Source organism: Dendropsophus ebraccatus, chromosome 14 (genome assembly GCF_027789765.1).
Source record: "Dendropsophus ebraccatus isolate aDenEbr1 chromosome 14, aDenEbr1.pat, whole genome shotgun sequence".
In the NCBI taxonomy this organism is placed as follows: Eukaryota; Metazoa; Chordata; class Amphibia; order Anura; family Hylidae; genus Dendropsophus; species Dendropsophus ebraccatus.
The window spans coordinates 20379958-20399549 of NC_091467.1; the positions used below are offsets into that span (position 1 = coordinate 20379958).

At 42.8% G+C, this 19592-nt stretch overlaps 1 protein-coding gene across 1 annotated transcript in view; it reads right to left on the reverse strand.

Annotated features, from left to right (window-relative positions):
- LOC138772549 (potassium channel subfamily K member 9-like) overlaps window positions 1-18382 on the reverse strand; it is a 43736-nt gene extending 25354 nt beyond the window's left edge. The window contains exon 1 of the mRNA XM_069953023.1: window positions 18097-18382. Within this exon, the coding sequence (XP_069809124.1) occupies window positions 18097-18379 (283 nt within the window). The 5' untranslated portion in view covers window positions 18380-18382. The remainder of the gene's footprint in view (window positions 1-18096) is intronic.
- Between the last annotated feature and the right edge of the window lie 1210 nt (window positions 18383-19592).

A 19592-nucleotide genomic window follows, 5' to 3' on the forward strand; every position in this document is an offset into this window, starting at 1 on the left:
GAAAGGTCCTAGCAGGTCATCTTAGCAGGTCCTAGCAGGCCATCTTCAGGGCAGAGCAATGATCCTGCTCGGGGTGAGGGGATATTCACACTGTCTGCCCAGGAGGGGGAGAGAGAGGGAGCACATGAGGATGCTGAAGGTGAGCAGGGAGGGACAGCACTCTGAGGCCACCAGGAGTACAGGAGCCTGTAGTAAAAAAAATTTTTGGGGGAGATTGAAATTGCGCCCCCTGTAACTCACCACTAGATGGCGCCCTAGGCCATCGCCTACCCTGGCCTACCCTTTGTCCCGGCCCTGGCTGATGGACACTTACATTGACCGAACTGTTCTCTAGTGCCTGTCCCAGAGCCTTTTACATGGACGAAGGTTTCAATTGCCTAAAAGAGACTCTACCTAACAGAGACACTTATCCAGTTCTTCCTAAATCATTTTTCATGATTATGTGATTGTCAGAAGTTTATTATTGCACTTCATTATTGCACTTATTCTAGTGATACACCTATTTCTATGTTGCACTTCAAGTAGTATCAAGGTTATTTGTGTATTTCCTCCTCTGAGTAAGAAAAAGGTCACTGAGATAGCCTCAGAGTAGAGTGCCTCTTTTGAAAGAAACAGTATATTTTCTCTTGAATTAGAGTCAGATAGTTTCTCCTCCTCTGAGTAAAAGAAGTCAGCCTACATCCCTCCGAGAAAGTATAGTTTATACAGGAATGTATTTTTCTATAAAGTATTCTATTTTTCATTGCAGTATTATTATATCTACAACTGGAAAGTTTAGTTGAGACAGTTTTCTTCAGATTTCTTCAGATCTATTTGAGCCAGTTCACCTCAAGACCTCGAGGTATTTGTTGTCTTTTGTGTTTCCCTTCCTTGTGTCTCCAGTGTTTGTTCACCTCTGTCTTGTCCCAACATAGTAGTTGTTACACATAGTCATACTCAACATTTACATTTGTCTATACACATTGCACCCTGGATACCTTTTCGTGTGTTCGGCCTATGGAGTGCTTGTGTGGTATGATTGAGTGGTGTGTATGAGGGTACCCAGATGTATGTTTGCTTTTATTATTTTCTTCTTTCTCTTTCAATATTCTGGCTGGAATATTGAGGGTCACCCACCAGCAGTTAAGTTGTCCTGGCTTACATGTCAGATGGTTCACGCACTAACTACCTGTAACCAGAGTACGTTAGGCACCCCTAGGTGAAGTCCTGCCACTTGGGTTTTCTTCTTCTTCACTCTCTCTGTTGTCACCTGTGCCTTGAGCGTGGGAAACATACACTTCAACACTTACAGTCACCATTCATTCCTGTTGTCTAATTGTCCAGTCCATTTATGTTTTGATACCCCTTGAGATTCGCCGAGGTCGGCTCACTTTTACTAGGGAGGTATGCAGTGTCCCAGACAGGCTGTCCCTTTCTCACTTTAAGTCTACTTTTATTATTATGGTCCTGCCTCTCCTGGTAACTCTATGCACTGCAACTACTTGCTGTTTCACCCCTATTGCTCTCAGGATCCTGTACAATTCTATGTATGTTTCTATGTGTATAACTATGTACAGTGGTATGCAGAGGCTGGTGATCACGTGACCGTGCCCCGTAACCATGGTTCCTCCAATGGCCGTCGAGCTTTGGCCAGGGGTTACCATGTGACTTCCCCTTATTGGGGCAGTTCTGTCCTTTACCTCAGAAAGGACGGAGGTGTTCCTGCAGCCCCTCTTCATCTTTAGAAGTGGGGCTGGTGCGTTGCTGTTGCAGTTATCGGCTGTCCGCCTGCTCAAGTGCCAGGAGTATCCTCTCATCTGGGTGTCGTTCCGGTTCTCTACCATCTTATCAACTCAAGATATTCACCGCAAGTACTCTAATCCACCCAGCCTCTCTATTCCTCTATCACTACTACTCCCATCATCCGGCACGTTTCACTCTCAGCCTATGCAGCACCACCTTTGCTCTGCTTGTACAAGTCTGCTATATACCCGGTTGCATCCGGATGAGACTGTTGCTACCAGTTACCTCAGTTACAATAAAATTGTAACCACCGTTGTTACTGAACCCTGGCATTGGTGTCTAATATCTGGTGCCCCGACTAGGTACAGCGAAGAATCGCATGCCCAGTGTCCCGCATAGCACCGCAGACCGGGCTACAGCTGTGCCACCCTCGTGCCCTAACCGTGACCACTCTACATCCCACAGCTGCACCGGTTACTGCCGGCAATACCATCCGCACTGCGGAGTGACCCCCTCGGGTCAGGGCATGGCATATTTATTTCTGACAAGATATGAGAATGGTCAATGTAACGAGAGTTCGTCAGTATCCAAATCACTAAGGCTCTTCATTGGTAACCATAAATACTAACACCATGTATTGACCCACCCAGGGGTCTTTCACAAATGCACACTTAAGTAAGACTTCTGTGCAAGATGATAGATGATGTCACTATGTATGGGTGCTAATAAAGATCTTAATGGATACCTATAATTTTCCCAAACTTCTGACACACCACAAATTTAGATCCGTGGCCATCCAGGTGCTGAGACTCCGAGGGAGGACTAGCTGATCTGAAATGAAGGGGCATAGCACTCAGCTTACTGCTTTTGCCCCTTCAGTGATTGGGGGGGGTCTTGGCACCTGGACCGGCACATAGCAAAACTTTGGATAACTCACTATGACATGTAAGAAGCTTAGGAAAATGCTTTAATTAATTCAATGAACTTTCTTTACTCTCTACTGTTTGTAGTCTGGGTGAAAACTGGACTGTCTGACCACCCCCAATCATCACTTTCAGGCTGGGTTCACACTATGTATATTTGAGGCTGTATTTGGTCCTCATGTCAGGTCCTCATAGCAACCAAAACCAGGAGTGGATTGAAAACACAGAAAGGATCTGTTCACACAATGTTGAAATTGAGTGGATGGCCGCCATATAACAGTAAATAACGGCCATTATTTCAATACCACAGCCGTTGTTTTAAAATAACAGCAAATATTTGCCATTAAATGATGGCCATCCACTCAATTACAACATTATGTGAACAGAGCCTTTCTGTGTTTTCAATCCACTCCTGGTTTTGGTTGCTATACAGCCTCACAAATACAGCCTCAAATATACATAGTGTGAACCCAGCCTGAGTCATACTGCATAAACCACAATTCATCAGGGTGGTTGCTGGTGTCTTCTGCCGTCCAACCTTGATTAATAAACCTCTCCTTAAAGGGGTACTCCGGAGAAAACACAATGGGGGAGATTTATCAAACATGGTGTAAAGTGAAACTGGCTTGGTTGTCCCAAAGAGCCTGCGAGAAATGAAAGGTGGAATCTGATTGGTTGCTAGGGGCAACTGAGCCAGTTTCACTTTACACCATGTTTGATAAATCTCCCCCAATTTTTTAAATCAACTGGTGCCAGAAAGGTATACAGATTTATAATTTACTTCTATATAAGATTCTTAAGTCTTTAAGTACTTATCAGCTTCTGTATGCCCTGCAGGAAGGGGTGTTTTTTTCTCAGTGCTCTCTGCTGCCACCTCTGTCTATGTCAGGAACTGTCCAGAGCAACAGCAAATTCTCATAGACAACCTCTCCTGCTCTGGACAGTTCCTGGCATAGACAGAGGTGGCAGCAGAGAGTACTGTCAGATTGGGAAGAATACACTGCTAAAAGGGATTGTACAGCGAGCAGCCTTTAAAAATATATTGTTACTGTTGCATATAAAACAATAACCATGTTATCCTTACCTGTCCGTGCTCCCTCCTAGCCTTCTCTGGTGTGGCCAGTATCCCCCACTGACTGCAGAGCCTCCACTTCTGCAAACTTATCTGAGGAGTGACAGCCCGCTCAGCCAATTACTGACAGTGATTGGCTGAGCGGGCTGTCAATCTTGAGACAATTTTATCTTGGAAGTGGAGGCTCTGCAGTAAGCGGGGGCAGGGGCGAATTAACTTTACCATAGGCCCCGGGCTGTTGACCAAGCCTGGGCCCCCCACCCCACTGTAACTATGGCAGCACTAGCCTGTCGTTCATAGTACAGGACAGATAATGTCATGATGTCCTGATTTGTGCAAAATTGCCATTAAAAAAAACTGTGATTTTTTGCAAATCATGGCGGAAGTGTAGCCAGGAGACAGTACACCACTGAAAGTATGAGTCTTTTTGGGTGGTTATGGGCCCCCCAGGAGCTCAGGGCCCCGGGCTGCCGCCCAAAACGCCCCTATTATAATCCACTACTGAGCGGGAGACACCGGCAACACCAGAGGAGGACACTGAGGGAGCGCGGACAGGCAAGGATAACATGGTTATTGTTTTATATGCACCAGCAGCAATATATTAAAGGGCTACTCCGGCCCAGCCGTATTTTCCAGATATGGGGTGGTTATGGATGCCGGAGGTCACTTACCTCCCCGGTTCCAGCACCAGGTCCCGGATCGCGGCGCCCCGTACCCCAGTCCCACGGCTGCTTCCTGGTCTGAGCTGCCACAGGGAGACATGACGTCTCCAGGCAGCTCAGCCATTCAGCAGCCGAGACGGGACTTCCCTACGGCCGTCGAATGGCTGAGCTGCCTGGAGTCGATCTACGTCAGCTGAGACCGCAAGAGGAGCCCTGCAGCCTGGACAGGTAATGTATAAAGTAAAAGCAAGGGCTTCATGGACATCGGTAACGATGTCCCTGCAGCCCTTGTTAAACGATAATCGGGCCGTGTAATAGGCCCAGTAAATGAGCGCCGATCTAGCAGTTATTATAGGCCGTCATCTGCCCGTGTAATAACACCCTAATACCCATCCGGACTTCAAAGACTGAACACAGCAGTGGGCAGGGGATACAATAGGGTCCGGGTTCTATCATGACCCAGTAGCAGCGCACACTCTGCATGCTCTCATATGCACTTGCATGTGTCATAATTGTAGATTCTGTCATCTGAAATCACTTCTGTGAAGTCCGTGCACCAAACAGCCGGCTCAACGCATAAATATAACCTCCAGATCTGATTCCAGGGTGACTCACCATTTTATCATAGGGACGGCTAATGCATCTGGCTGCTGACAAGGGTCCTTCGCTAATATGGTGTCAAGTTCTCCTATTCATGCTTGATATCAGCTAACATCATACTAAGTGACATGTGTTACATTCTGCAGAATGTGATGCCCTATTAAAACGATCATATACAAGAGAACTATGAGAAGATGTTCAAAGAAATCCCAGCGCATTCATTTGCCTCGACACGGGGGTCAGAGACATTGCTTAGATTACTCAAGGCATAAAACCCATTTGAAGATTTGCTTCTTACCAGGCCTGACTGAATCAAAGGCAAAGCTATGCTTGGGTATTAAGAAACTACATATAAAAAATCTGAAGTCTTTCAGTACTTATCAGATGCTGTATGTCCTGCAGAAAGTGGTGTATTCTTTCCAGTCCAGAGAGCCGGAGAGGTTTTCTATTGGGATTTGCTGCTGATCTTGACAGTTCCTGACATGGACAGTGGTAGCAGCAGAGAGCAGTGTGTCAGACTGGAGAGAATACACCACTTCCTGCAGGACATACAGCAGCTGATAAGTACTAGAAGATTGGACGTAAATTAGAAATCTCTGTCCCTTTCTGACACCACTTTAAGGCCGGGTTCACACTACGTATAACACTGGCCGTTTTGTGACCTTTATCCCGGATGATCTTCATGCGCCCGCATCTCGATTCACTGCTGCACACAATGGAGCATGCGGCCGTTTTTCGTGTGGCCGTATGCTATGTGTATATGCTCCGGCCAGGATTCCATTCATTCCAATACAATGTATGTTTAGCATAAATCACAGCAAGATTTATGTTAAACATATGTTGTATGAACATAGCCTTAAGGGGTTATGCAAGATCAGAAAAATGTAGCTCCTTTCTTCCAAAAACAGCAGCACACTAGTCCTCAGGTTGTGTATGTTATTACAATTTAGCTCCTTTCACTTCAATAAAAATTAATTGCAATACCACACACAAACTGAGGGCAAGGGTAGTGCTCTTTCTTGGGGGGTTGGAGGAATCTACTATGTTTTTTAACAGCTCTTTTCACAATAAATATCCACAAACTTTAGCTAGCCCATTCATGTATTCATGTAACTGGTAAAGCTTTCATTTCATATAGAAGCTGAACACTTATTACCCCTGCAGTGGTGCCACAGGGGAAATACTACATTACATGGCACCCAATTAAATTAGTGGGCCAAATATATAATACCTAGACAAGCCAGGTTCCCCATAGGCACAGCCCTGATTCCCCGTAGGCACAGCCCTGGGCTGTTCTATGATACTCTCAGGTCTTGAGCATAAAAAAAAGTCCGCTGTGAGCACAGAACACATAGTTTGTAAGCTCTATGCTTCTGCTGAGAATAAAAATTAAAAAACACACACAACCCAGCCCCCCATCACACAATGACATTTTATGCAGATTTCAGCATGAAATCTGAACATACTCTCCTTTGAAATCTGGGTAAATTCGACTAAAAACCACATCCCCTTATTTTCTGTAGGAATCCATGCCGTAGTTTATGCAGCGCAAACTGAAAACGTGACACAATGCCAGTCCCATTTAAAACCATGTTGGGTTGCCAGGATAATACAATGGGGCTAATCCTCCAAAAGCGAAGCTAAAACCTGCAGCGTTTAGAGTGAAAATCAACATCCAAAATTTTTGGCGTAAATCAGTAACACATTTTTTCCATACATGAAGAAAATAATTTTTATGCAATCCTACTGATTACTAAGATGTAAAATTCCACAAAAATTAAAGGGGTATTCTGCATAACTTTTTATATCCTGCTGCCCATGGTGAGACTGACAATTCCATCCATACTTGTTATTATCTATTCAGTCTCCTTCCCCCAGTTCTGAGCCGCTGCTCTCTGCTGAAGACACAAAAAACTGTGTGTGAGCTTTTCTCTCAGTCTCCCACTCCTCCCCCTTCCCTTCCGAGATTGCTGATGTAAACAAGTCTATGTTTGCAACTTGGTAGCAACTTTGTACTGCCAAAAGGGTTAATCACAGTGCTTTCACCAGCAACTTGACCTTAGATTTGACCCTCCCAGCATTACAAAGAAGCTACAATGTTGAAGAGAAGAACTTGTTTACATCACCTGTCTCAGAAAGGAGGGGGGAGAAGGGGGAGACATTGAGAACAGCTCAGACACAGATCTTTGTATCTTCAGCAGAAAGCAGCATCTCAAAACTGGGGGAAGGAGACTGAATAGATAATAACAAGTATGGAAGGATTTGTTAGTTTCACCATATGAAAAGTTATGTTTAAGCGGAATACCCCTTTAATAGATTTCATGCATAAGGGTGCCTGCAAATGGCAGGAGGAAACAGAGCTGGGGCTTATTCCTCTTTCCCCATTGGAAAACATATGCACAGTGAATTGTTATAGCATCAGTAGGTATATTGCTATTGTGCACCTATCACCAGCCGTATCTCAGCACCACTAACTAGCATGCACTAGGATGGTCACTCTAAGTACAAGAGAGAAGCTTGCAATTTTCTAGCTATAATATCCAGGTCACCGATGCAAAACACAATATATAGCCCAATACAGATTCTTCCTCGGGGGGGGGATCTCCTTATGTAGCTTACTTGAGCATTTTAAGGGTTGCCCTGCCTCTTTTTCCTTCAAATCTAAGTCCCCACATTCCATCTTTCACAGCAGCCAAAGGACATTGAGTCTTATAGTCCGGGTGTCGACAGGAAAAAAAATGCAGCAATAACGGTTTTATGAGCGTCCCGGTGCCCATCGGAGCAAAATGAGACTTTCAGCAATTCTACAATATTTTGTATGGCCAAAAATAGGTCTGCCGTTACCCTCTGACATCCCCTCCCAGCAATAGACATAGCAGCACGTAGGATGATTGGTCCACCTCACTGAGGCTTTCTGAGGTTATGTCAAGTACAGAAAGAAATTAAGCAGATGGGACCATAAAAGGATATTTTGGGAGTAAGAAAAAAATGGACAAGCAAGATAAAAAGATAAGACTTCGAGTAAAATATTACCCAAATGAGTCTGTGTCTGCACAGAGGAGACAAGATGTCACTATACCGGCAGGAAAGAAAACCGCGGCCCGTGTCTATCTAATCTAGTCCTGTCTACAACCTTGCTCTTTTTTCACGTTTCACATAGTTTGTGTCGCAATAGTCAAAGTCACCAAAAAGGAGGAAGTAGAAAAAAAATCGCTTTCATTAAACTTTATTACAATCAATTATCAAGCACATTAACGGAATGCATTACTATTCAACTCCATGTGTAAGGGAGTTCTCCGCTCTGGACTAGGCCTAATTGTTAGGGCCCTATGGAGCGATAAGTCGCCAAATCAATTAGGCCGATTATCGCTCTGTGTAATAAAGACAACGATCAGCTGATGAAACGATCATTGTTGTTAATTCCAGACTAAAAATCGTTGGCCGTCGACCTTGCATCACTACATGTTATAGCGATGCACAGCCGACAGGTGAAGACTGTGTAAAAAAACACAAAAAACGTTATACATACCTGTCCACGTTCCATGGTGTCCGTCTCGCTTCTGCACACTTCCCGCAGCTGCCAATGGAACTTCTGAGCCAGTCTCTTAAATGACAGGCAGCTCAGCCAATCACTGGAAGAGACAGGACCAGTGGCCAGTGATTTGCTGAGCAGCCTGTCACTTCAGAGACCGTCCCAGAAGCTCCAGCAGCGGCTGCGGGCAGAGGCGGGAAGTGAGGACACCAGGGATCGTGGCCAGGTATGTATAAGGTTTATTATTTTACACTAGGGCAGGGGCTTCACGGACACTACTAACAATAATAATAATACGCTTGGTAAGCGAATGCTGATCTAGTAGAACGGCGCTGGTTTACATTAGTGATTGGACCATGTAATACGGTCCTTAGGGTCTCATTTTCTACGAAAAACCATTGCAAACGAGTACTTTGGCAAACGACCTGAAATCATTCTCCATAATACACGGGAACATAGCAATTATGAGTGTTCCTATACTCTAGTATAAGAATGGTCGTAATAGCGATTAACAATGATTTTATGGTCAGCTCAAAAGATGTGATCAGTGACATACCAAAAATTTTTGTAAGTTGTTTGACCATTGCCTGCATACACACAGATTAACGCTTAAATTTCAAACAATATAACAATTTTCCGTACGATAATCTTTCTATGTAATATCCCCTGTCAGATTTCAAAGTGTCTTCCCATCCCCCAGCAAATAGCTGAACAATATGCGAAAACAAGAAAGTAACTGGTTAATTCCCCTGCAGCGCCAACTCAGGAGAAACAAGGCATTACACAATTCTAGCTCATATCCATGAGTTCTCTGTGTAAAGCAGGACAGGTCAAGTCCTCCAGAGCAAGAGACACTCTTTATAACACTCTCCACTGTGACCATGATAATGAAACTATGACAATCTATAAGATGTAGATGTGTGCTCCCTTTCTAAGGTCTGCAAGCATTGAAACTTGCACAGTAAGAAGTTGAGGTACACAGTCAGCTTGCACCCAAAGTGACATTGTCACTGAAGGGTGCGGTATGGGATTTACCATAAGTTCAGCCCCCTAGACCCCCAGCAAACAGCTATTGTCGTGTCCCAGCACAGGTGTGCCACTAAGTTTCTTATGCACCTCTGCAATGTAACTCACTCAGGTTCTCACAGTAGGATGAAGGGCAAGTGTATTGTTTGTTTTCTCCACTAGGTGTCACTACTGTTCTTCTTATATGCCTTGTATTGTGCACAGCTAAAGGAAGCAATGGGTTAACTTGTTTTATGTCACATGTGTGTTTTCAGCCTATTACAGGTGCAGGTGTTTTCCCTCCTTTCTTTCTCCTATCCTAGCTCTCCTCTCTCTACCCCACACAGCCCCACCAATCACCAGTAAGTTTGGTTTGCCCCTATAAAAGGGAGGTTAGTTCCTGTTGGGAGGAGTTCTCTAGTCAGTTCAGTGAGAGAGCGCAACACAGAGAGACAGTTCCTGCTGCAGTGAAGCCAGGGCCTGGCTCAGACCAGGACCTTTGTCAGGGACCAAGAAACAGATTTCTTCTTTAACAAGTAACTACAGCTAGCACGCAGTTCTAGACCCCTCAGGAGGAAGGACCTGAGGACCACCTTGTCCACACCAGGGATACCATCTACACTACACAGGGCAGTACACTTGAGGCTAGGTACTGAGCCCCAGTTGGACAAAGTTGCAGTTAAAATTTCCTACTGCAACGGCCATTCTGAGAAACCCTGGGAAGTCTGCTCAACCCAGTAGGAAAGAAGTGAACATGTATGCAATTTATAGTTCAGTTTTTAATAATTGTAATTAAAGGGGTACTCCAGCCGAACATCATACAGCTTTTACTAGGTTGCCTCTAGCTGGTATGCCATTTAGTTATATTAATGCCTAGTCTGGGGTAGTTTTCTTTAAAAAGATGTCTTTTTTTGGTCATGGTTCTTCTACAACAGGTTGTATTCTCTGTAAGAGGGGGATGCTACAAGGGGTGAATAATGGAGCAGGTCTTGCTGACATTACTGTAACAGGATAGGTAATAATTGTCAATTGTGGAGACACAGTGGAGCATGAAACAGCAGCAATCAGATTGGGGTGGGCTGTAAAATAGTATCATTCCAGCTAGAAACAACATTTTCCGCTTTCCCTTTAAGGCTCTTGTACAATAGTAACTGGCTAATGTGCTTGGCATTTATAAAAATAAGAAAAAATGACCTTTCAGATTTTGCTAAATATTTAATATTAATGAACGTCTTTTATGAAGTGAATAAACCGGCGTCCTCCTCCGCATCTCTCGTACATCCCACCCACTCAGCCACATTACTGTCACCCCCACACACACTAGCTTTTCTTCTCTATACATCCAGCATTGTAAAGAACAATAACAATAATAATAAGGAACCAGGTCGTTCTAACTTTCATCCTTATGCAGATTTTTTTAATTGTATTTTATTATTTAACAACCTAGGAAATGTTCATGTCCCGGGCGTTACTAAATAGGACCCCCAATGTTGTGTATGCACATGGGCTACCAAGATTAAGAACTATTGATAAGGTATAAACAGCTACAGATTTTTCATACATGGTGTAAAGTGAAACTGGCTCAGTCGCCCCTAGCAACCAATCAGATTCCACCTTTCTTTCCTCACAGACTCTTTGGAAAATGAAAGATGGAATCTGATTGGTTGCTAGGGGCAACTGAGCCAGTTTCACTTTACACCAAGTTTGATAAATCTCCCTCTATGTTTGATAAATCTCTGTGTGTGTGTGTGAGAGAGAGAGACTGGGTATTTAAAGGGATTTTTTTTTACTTTAGTGTTTTTTTTCCAGTTTATTTGCCCTTAATATGAATGTAGAGATATTTGAGCGGTGCTCTCTAAATGAGTGTATGTCTACTTTCATTCCAAGACATTTATCACTATCTCCACTGAAGCCTTTTTTAGGCTCTAATCACTTGTATAGCGTATTATGTCTACATTTTTGCACCTGTGTTAGGTCCATGTGTCCAGGTCAGGGTTTAAAGGGGTTGTTCGCCCCCCCAAAAAAATTTTAAATCAACTAGTGCCAGAAAGTGTCAGATATTCGTAATTTACTTCCATTAAAAAATCTTGAGTCTTCCAGTACTTATCAGCTGCTGTATGTCCTGCAGGAAGTGGTGTATTCTCTCCAGTCTGACACAGTGCTCTCTGCTGCCACCTCTGTCCATGTCAGGAACTGTCCAGAGCAGCAGCAAATCCCCATAGAAAAACCCCTCCTGCTCTCCAGACTGGAAAGACTGCACCACTTTCTGCACGACATACAGCAGCTGATAAGTACTGGAAGACTGGAGGTAAATTACAAATCTCTAGCACTTTCTGGCACCAGTTCATTTCAAAGAATTTATTTTAGAACATGATGGGAATCGGCGTTCTGGAGGACCGCGGGTTAAACTCTATAGGCCGACACAGAATTGGTAAAGCCAGTCGCGGATACATTTACCACATAAAGCTAATAAATGCTCCACCATTCCGAGGTTACAATAACAGAGGAGCCAGCTTACTGGACTTTAAAGAAACCGTCTGTTTCCATGGTCACCTTGATTTTATCCTACTAAAAAATGTGAACATCATTTTCATCCATTTTTTTTTTTTTTTTTTTTTTTTTTTTACATTTTCTGCTCTGCTGAACAAAACGTGATGGTTAAGAGGAACGCGTATGGATTTCTCAATGACATATTAATGAAGTCTCTATAACTTCTTATGATCCGTAACATTGTCTTAGTACAAGTGGTCAGGGCTTCGGTGTTATCTGTAGGTGGCTTTAAAGGGGTTATCCAGCGCTTCAAAACATAGCCACTTTTCCCCCTCTCTTGTCTCCAGTTCAGGTGTGGTTTGCAATTAAAGGGGTTATCCAGAGCTACAAAAACATGGCTACTTTTCCCCCTACTGTTGTCTCCAGTTCAGGTGCAGTTTGCAATTAAGCTCCATTTAGTTCAATGGAACTGAGTTTCAAAACCCCACCCAAACTGGAGACAACAGTAGGGGGAAAGTGGCCATGTTTTTGTAGCGCTGGATAACCCCTTTAAGCTCTATTTACTTCAATGGAACTGAGTTTCAAACCCCACTCAATCTTGAGACAAGAGAGGGGAAAAGTGGCCATGTTTTTGTAGTGCTGGATAACCCCTTTAAGGCAGGAAAGAGGAACCTCTGCCCCCCCAGCTGTTGTAAGACTATAATTCCCATCATGCCTGGACGGCCACAGCTATGGCTGACACATTATGGCACCACCCCAACAAGCACATCACCTGCAATTACCCTATGTTATAAGGCCAGTCCAGGTATCATCAGGGTTGTAGTTTATAGGGGTACAGTGCCTGAGGGACCCTTTAAGAAGATAATAGGTAGGGGGGCCATGCTGTAGATTTGTTATTAGAGGCCGCACAATGTAACACCCACATTATTAAAGGGGTACTCTGGTAAAAAAATAAATAAATCTTTCACGTCAACTGGTGTCAGAAAGTTATTATGGCTGTATCCTGTGTCCCAGGCGGTCCTCAGGGTTGTAGCCACCCTCTCCACGGAGCGGGCAGACAGCGGGAATCCGAAGCCAATAGTTCAGGTTCATATGAACCCGAACCTCGTCCGCATCGCTCATCCTTAAAAGTTTTATAGGTTTGTAATTTACTTCTGTTTAAAGATCTCAAGTCTTCCAGTACTTATCAGCTGCTGTATGTCCTGCAGGAAGTGGTGTATTCTTTCCAGTCTGACACAGTGCTCTCTGCTGCCACCTCTGTCCATGTCAGGAACTGTCCAGAGCAGTAGAAGTTTTCTATGGGGATTTGCTACTGCCCTGGACAGAGGTGGCAGCAGAGAGCACTGAGTCAGACTGGAAAGAATACACCACTTCCTGCAGGACATACAGCAGCTGATAAGCACAGGAAGATTTGAGATTTTTAAATTGAAGTAAATTACAAATCTATATTACTTTCAACAGAGTACCCCTTTAAGGCCTTGTTCACACAGATATTTACTAAACAAAATCAATAGTGATTCCCTAATATTGTTTTAATATCGGGAATGACTCAGATATGCAATGAACCCCGAGGCTACCTTGCGTGTCATTAGAGGAATTACTATTCCGTCAATTTCCTAACATATTATTACCAGGATTAGGTCCTAGCTAAGCTCTACAGTTTATTTCATGGGGCTATATGATTTAGGAAATACACCGAATAGCGTATTGACTCCTCCTGTGTTATAACCTCCTGAAATACCTATAAAGGCTACAATCACAAATCATTTTGTGGGCTTTCAATTCCGAAGGCTTCATCAGGTAAAAGCTTTCTTCAGGATGAAAAGCGAAATGTGTATTATGTAATTCTGCGCACAATCTGCTTGAAAGGCCGAGAATTTTTCTCTTCAAAGTGTAATGCAACATTTATTACTCTGAAAGAGGATGTAGAAAATATAGAATTATATAAATATATATATTTATACAGAGTGGTCCAAAAGTAGGTGGACAGTATGTGTAATAGGGTTATGAAGGAGAGATTTATCAAACATGGTGTAAAGTGAAACTGGCTCAGTTGCCCCTAGCAACCAATCAGATTCCACCTTTTATTCCTCACAGACTCTTTGGAAAATGAAAGGTGGAATCTGATTGGTTGCTAGGGGCAACTGAGCCAGTTTCACTTTACACCATGTTTGATAAATCTCCCCCCTCATAACCCTATTAAACATACTGTCCACCTACTTTTGGACCACTATATATATATATATACAGTATATATATATTTCTATATAAGGGATCCCAAAAAAGTTTTGCTAGACAATAAATAATGTATCACAATAAATCTTTATTATTACACAGTTAAAAAATTACATTAAAAATAGGAGACAAAGAAACAGTATCATACACCAAAAATTGGGGAGGGGACATACATCAAATTTACATATCCTTATATAATAGTATATTGCACATATTCATGATAAATATATAAATATATATGTATGTACGTGTACATACAAGCAAATACCAGTAAGTGACTTAATAAAACCAAGTGTATTATAAGTGTATAAAATTCTATATTATAAAACAATACAAAAAATGTGGATATGGTCCAAAGTATACTTTTAGATGTGCTAAAAATAATATAGTAACAGACCCAATAAAAGGGTTCAACCTAATATAAATTAGTGTGCAGCAAATCCACAAAAACAATAATAAATACAGAAAAATATATACATAAACATATATCTACCACTGGTAAATGCATATACACATGATGCCCCCTCTACCTACTCACCCTACGCACGTTTCGCGTTCGCTTTATCAAGGAATGTAGCATAAAAGTATACTTTGGACCATATCCACATTTTTTGTATTGTTTTATAATATAGAATTTTATACACTTATAATACACTTGGTTTTATTAAGTCACTTACTGGTATTTGCTTGTATGTACACGTACATATATATATATTTATATATTTATCATGAATATGTGCAATATACTATTATATAAGGATATGTAAATTTGATGTATGTCCCCTCTCCCCAATTTTTGGTGTATGATACTGTTTCTTTGTCTCCTATTTTTAATGTAATTTTTTAACTGTGTAGTAATAAAGATTTATTGTGATACATTATTTATTGTCTAGCAAAACTTTTTTGGGATCCCTTGTGTGGATTTCCTTTCTGTATGCTAATCTTCTACATCCTGTTGCATTACACTTTGAGGCCATGTTCACAAATCAGACGTTTCGTACTAATCATGGCGTTGTTTCAACGGCCGTGATTAGTACGGAACCTACGTTGTGCTGCAGGCCGAGCGAATCCCGTCCGGAGTGTATACACAGGGTATACAGTCCGGCTGAGATCCCTAACGGCGACGTAGAAAACTGTCATGTCAATGAATAGCGCCCACAGAAAACCCTGTCAGTGCACACAGTGGAGCCAGCGGCTCCGGATGCACACAGATGCGCCCACATCAGAACTCAGCGGCGCTAGAGATCATCCAGCCGGGGATGATCTTTTCTGAGACCGGCCGTTCCGTGACCCGGCCGAGTCACAGAATGGCCGGTCTCATACTATGTGTGAACATAGTCTGAACCATCCTGTATATATATATATATATATATATTAGAGATGAGCGGACCGTCGTACTTTTGGTCCGATGGCATCAGCGCTCTCTCGTCATTCCTGTGATCACGGCCGCATAGTTGCGATCCCGGGAATATGCGGCCAGGATATTCCAGGGATTTCAACATCGATTCCCTGGAATATCCTGGTCGCATATTCCCGAGATCGCAACTATACGGCCGTGATCACAGGCATGACGAGAGAGCGAACTGCTTTCGGACCAAAAGTCCGAACAGTTCACTCATCTCCAATATATATACAGTGGTGCCTTGAATTACGAGTATAATTCATTCTGGTGCCGGTGCTTGTAATCCAAATCCACTCTTAAACCAAAGCAAATTTTTCCATAAGAAATCATGTAAATGCACACAATTGGTTCCACACCCCAAAAATAATGATGTAAAATAATATAAACAAACATTTAGAAAGCTGAATAAGTCCTATTATAAGTTATAGCAATCAGCATGTGGAGTATAATGTATAGTAAGGGCATAAACCTGAAAATACAGCCACAGTTTGTAGATACAGAATGGAACTGCAGATCCCCATAATGCAGTAGCGTAGTACAACAGGCTAGAAATACCTCCACAGTACAGGCAGCATGTTATAGAGCAGAAGGGGCTGAGCAGATTGATATATAGTTTTGTGGGAAAAGTTCCAGAATAACTTGTATATTCTTGTAAATCTCTGTGGTGGTCACCTGGGCAGTCCTATTTAGTGATTGACAGATATCTCTGTATGCTTATTTCTCCTCAGTGATTCGGCTATCTGTGCATGACCAACCACTTGACTATTTAGCCCAGAATTAGCAAAGATTGGAAGTTCCAGGATAATTTAGCAGCTGTCAATTGCTAAGTAGGACCGCCCACCTGGCGATTTAACACAGATGGATGACCATTGCTGATTAGGACCACCCACTTGACTACTTAGCTGAGAATGAACCACAATAATTTACATGAAAAAATGCTAAGTTATATAGTTGTGTGGGTCCAGTTCCAGGATAACGTGCCGTAAACCTTGGTTCGTTCTTAGCTAAGTAGTCAAGTGGGTTGTCCTAATCAGCAACTGTCTTCTGTGCTAAATCATCGGGTGGGTGGTCCTAGTTAGTAACTGACAGCTGTTAGGTTATCCTGGAACTTTTTCCACAAAGTATATAATTTGTAATCTCTGCTCATACTGGGCTAAATAGTCAAGTGGGCGGTCATACGCAGATAGGGCAGTCACTGAGTAGAAATAGTACAGATACACAGATAGATGACAGCTGCTGAATAGGACCACCCATCTGACTACCTAGCTGAAAATGAACCATGGTTTGTGACATGTTATCCTGGAACTCACACAACTATATAACGTGTCATTTATTTATGTAAACCTTGGTTCATTCTCAGCTAAGTAGTCAAGTGGGTGGTCCTAATCAGCAACTGTCATCTATGTGAGCTAAATCATCAGCTGGGCAGTCCTACTTAGTAATTGACAGCTGTTAAAGAGAATCTGTCACTAGGTTTATTCCACCTTAAAGTGTCACTGTAGTTTAATTCTTTTTTTTTGCAGAAATCAACTTTGTAATTGGGTTTATTAGCTGAAAAATGCATTTTTATCTTGAAAAAGCAGTTTGAAGCTCCCCCCCCCCCCTGTCTTCATTGTTCTCTATGGAGAGAGGAGGGGTGGAGGGAGATGAGGCACCAAAACAGGACATGAAAGAGTTAATTTACAGCTACATCACCAGGCTATCTCCTCTTAGGTAAGAACTGACCTCTGAATATCTGCTTTCACACAGTTCCTGCTGTGTAATCCTTTGTTCTCTGCTCTCTGCTGCAGACTAATCTCCCTCATCCCCCCTCCCGTCTCCATAGGTTACACAGGGCACGACTGATGTAAAAGAGCCGAGATTTCCTGATAATGAGCAGTGGATGAGAGAGAGGAGGGAGGGGGGGGAGTCATTTTGAATGCAGATAATGGCATATTTGCCTAATAAACCCAATTAAAAAGTTTCTGAAAATCGCCTGTACTATTGAGTTCTGCAAAAAAAAATTAAATGACAGTGACACTTTAAATGAGGGCAGCATAAACTAGTGATATAAGTGCTAAACAGATAGCTGTATTACTTACATCATTTTTTTTTTGCCGTTCTTCTAATATGCAGGAGAATTGGATTCTTGCCACACCCCTCTCCCCGCCCTCCAGCTTCTGATTGACAGTTGGCTGCCTATACACAGCTGTGATAGATAACTGCCAATCAGCAGCTTATGGGCGGAGTTTTCTGCTTCTCATGAATATATATACTATAGGTATATAGAATTATCCAATAACTTTTCCCATATATTAATTTGCTCTGCCCTCCTGCTCTATAACATGCTGCCTGTAGATTTGACTGCACTTTCACCAAATGAAATGGTTAAAGGACATATTCGGCTCTGCTACATCTGACTGCTGTGCTCCTGAAAGAGCTCACGCGAATGCATGGCAAACACCAACTCTTACCTATGGTCGTAATGACTGTAATAGCGAAATAAAAGGAGCCAGCAAATTTCCACTGCTTGCCTGCTCGGTGGGGCTCGGACTGCAGCACCACCCGCTCTATCTCCCGGTAGTCCTCCTCTGTAAAATGATACTTCTTTTTCAGATCAGTCCTTTTTTCTTCCAGGATTCTCTTTCTGGAACTTTCCGATTCTGATTCCAGGGCATCAAAAACTGCAGCTCCCACCAGGAGATAGGAGAACATGCAGAGGATGAGAGACAGAGTCCGTATATTCTGTTTCTTCATTTTGTGTAAGAAGAGTGAAAATCCGGACTTGAACATCAAACTAGACATTCGTTCACAGGATGACCTGCGACTGATCACATCTTACTGCCAGCGGCCGCACGGACATCAGACCATTCCACAAGCTATAGGGGGCACCTGAAAGAAAAGGCAACTGTGAAGGTCTTCCTTGGAGAAATTGGAGGGGGGCAGGAAGATAATACTTAAATAATATGGATGCGAACAATGTAGCAATGTAACATTATGTGGATACAGGTAACAAACTTAGCTCTGCTACATTTAAAGGCTAAAACACACACACATCATATTGGACATCATATCCTATGATTACATATCACTTCATAGAGAATTTATAGTATATGGGAATTACATACAAAGCATTGCCCTCCATAGTATTATCGCTACTCGGTCCCTGCTGTGCTGGACAATTTTCCATATGGATGAGCAATATACCTGGATATATACCATGATAAGGATGGAAACAACTTGGGTCACAGCTTATATTACAATTCTCTATATGCACTTGTATAGCTATAGTGAGGGGTGCTGGGATTTGTAGTACAACAGAAAGGGATCAATATGAAACTTTGGGGGAATTGTCTAATGTGTTTTTCACCATAGATATATGCCGAATCTATTCTATAATCATAAGGACCAGCAGTGAGTCCTGGCATAGCACGTCAAACAAGTGGTTGGCACAGTGATGTGACTTTGGGCTCACCACCAAGAGTTAAAAGGGGCAAAACTTTAGCATCAGATGGCATAAACCTAACAAGTGCATCACCTGCAGGGGTCACAGCTAGCACTGGCATGACCCTAACAAGTGCCTCACCTGCAATTACATACAGAGCACACGCATGAATCACAACTGGCTTAGGATGGCAAGATGCCAACAAGTGCAATTACATACAGGGCACAGGCAAGATCCTAACATATACATCACTTGGCAGTAAACTATCCTTAGGGCACATACATGGGTGACAGCTGCCATTGGATGGCATTATGCCAACAAGCAAATCTCCTGCATTGATCACAGCTGGCATAGCATGGTATTAGCCAAACAAGTGTATCACCTGCAATTACATACTGGGCACAAGCATGGATCACAGCTGGCACAGGATGGCATGATCCCAGCAAGTGCATCACCTACATGGATCACAGTTGGCACAGGATGGCAAGATCCCAACAAGTACATCACTCACCACTACACTATCCC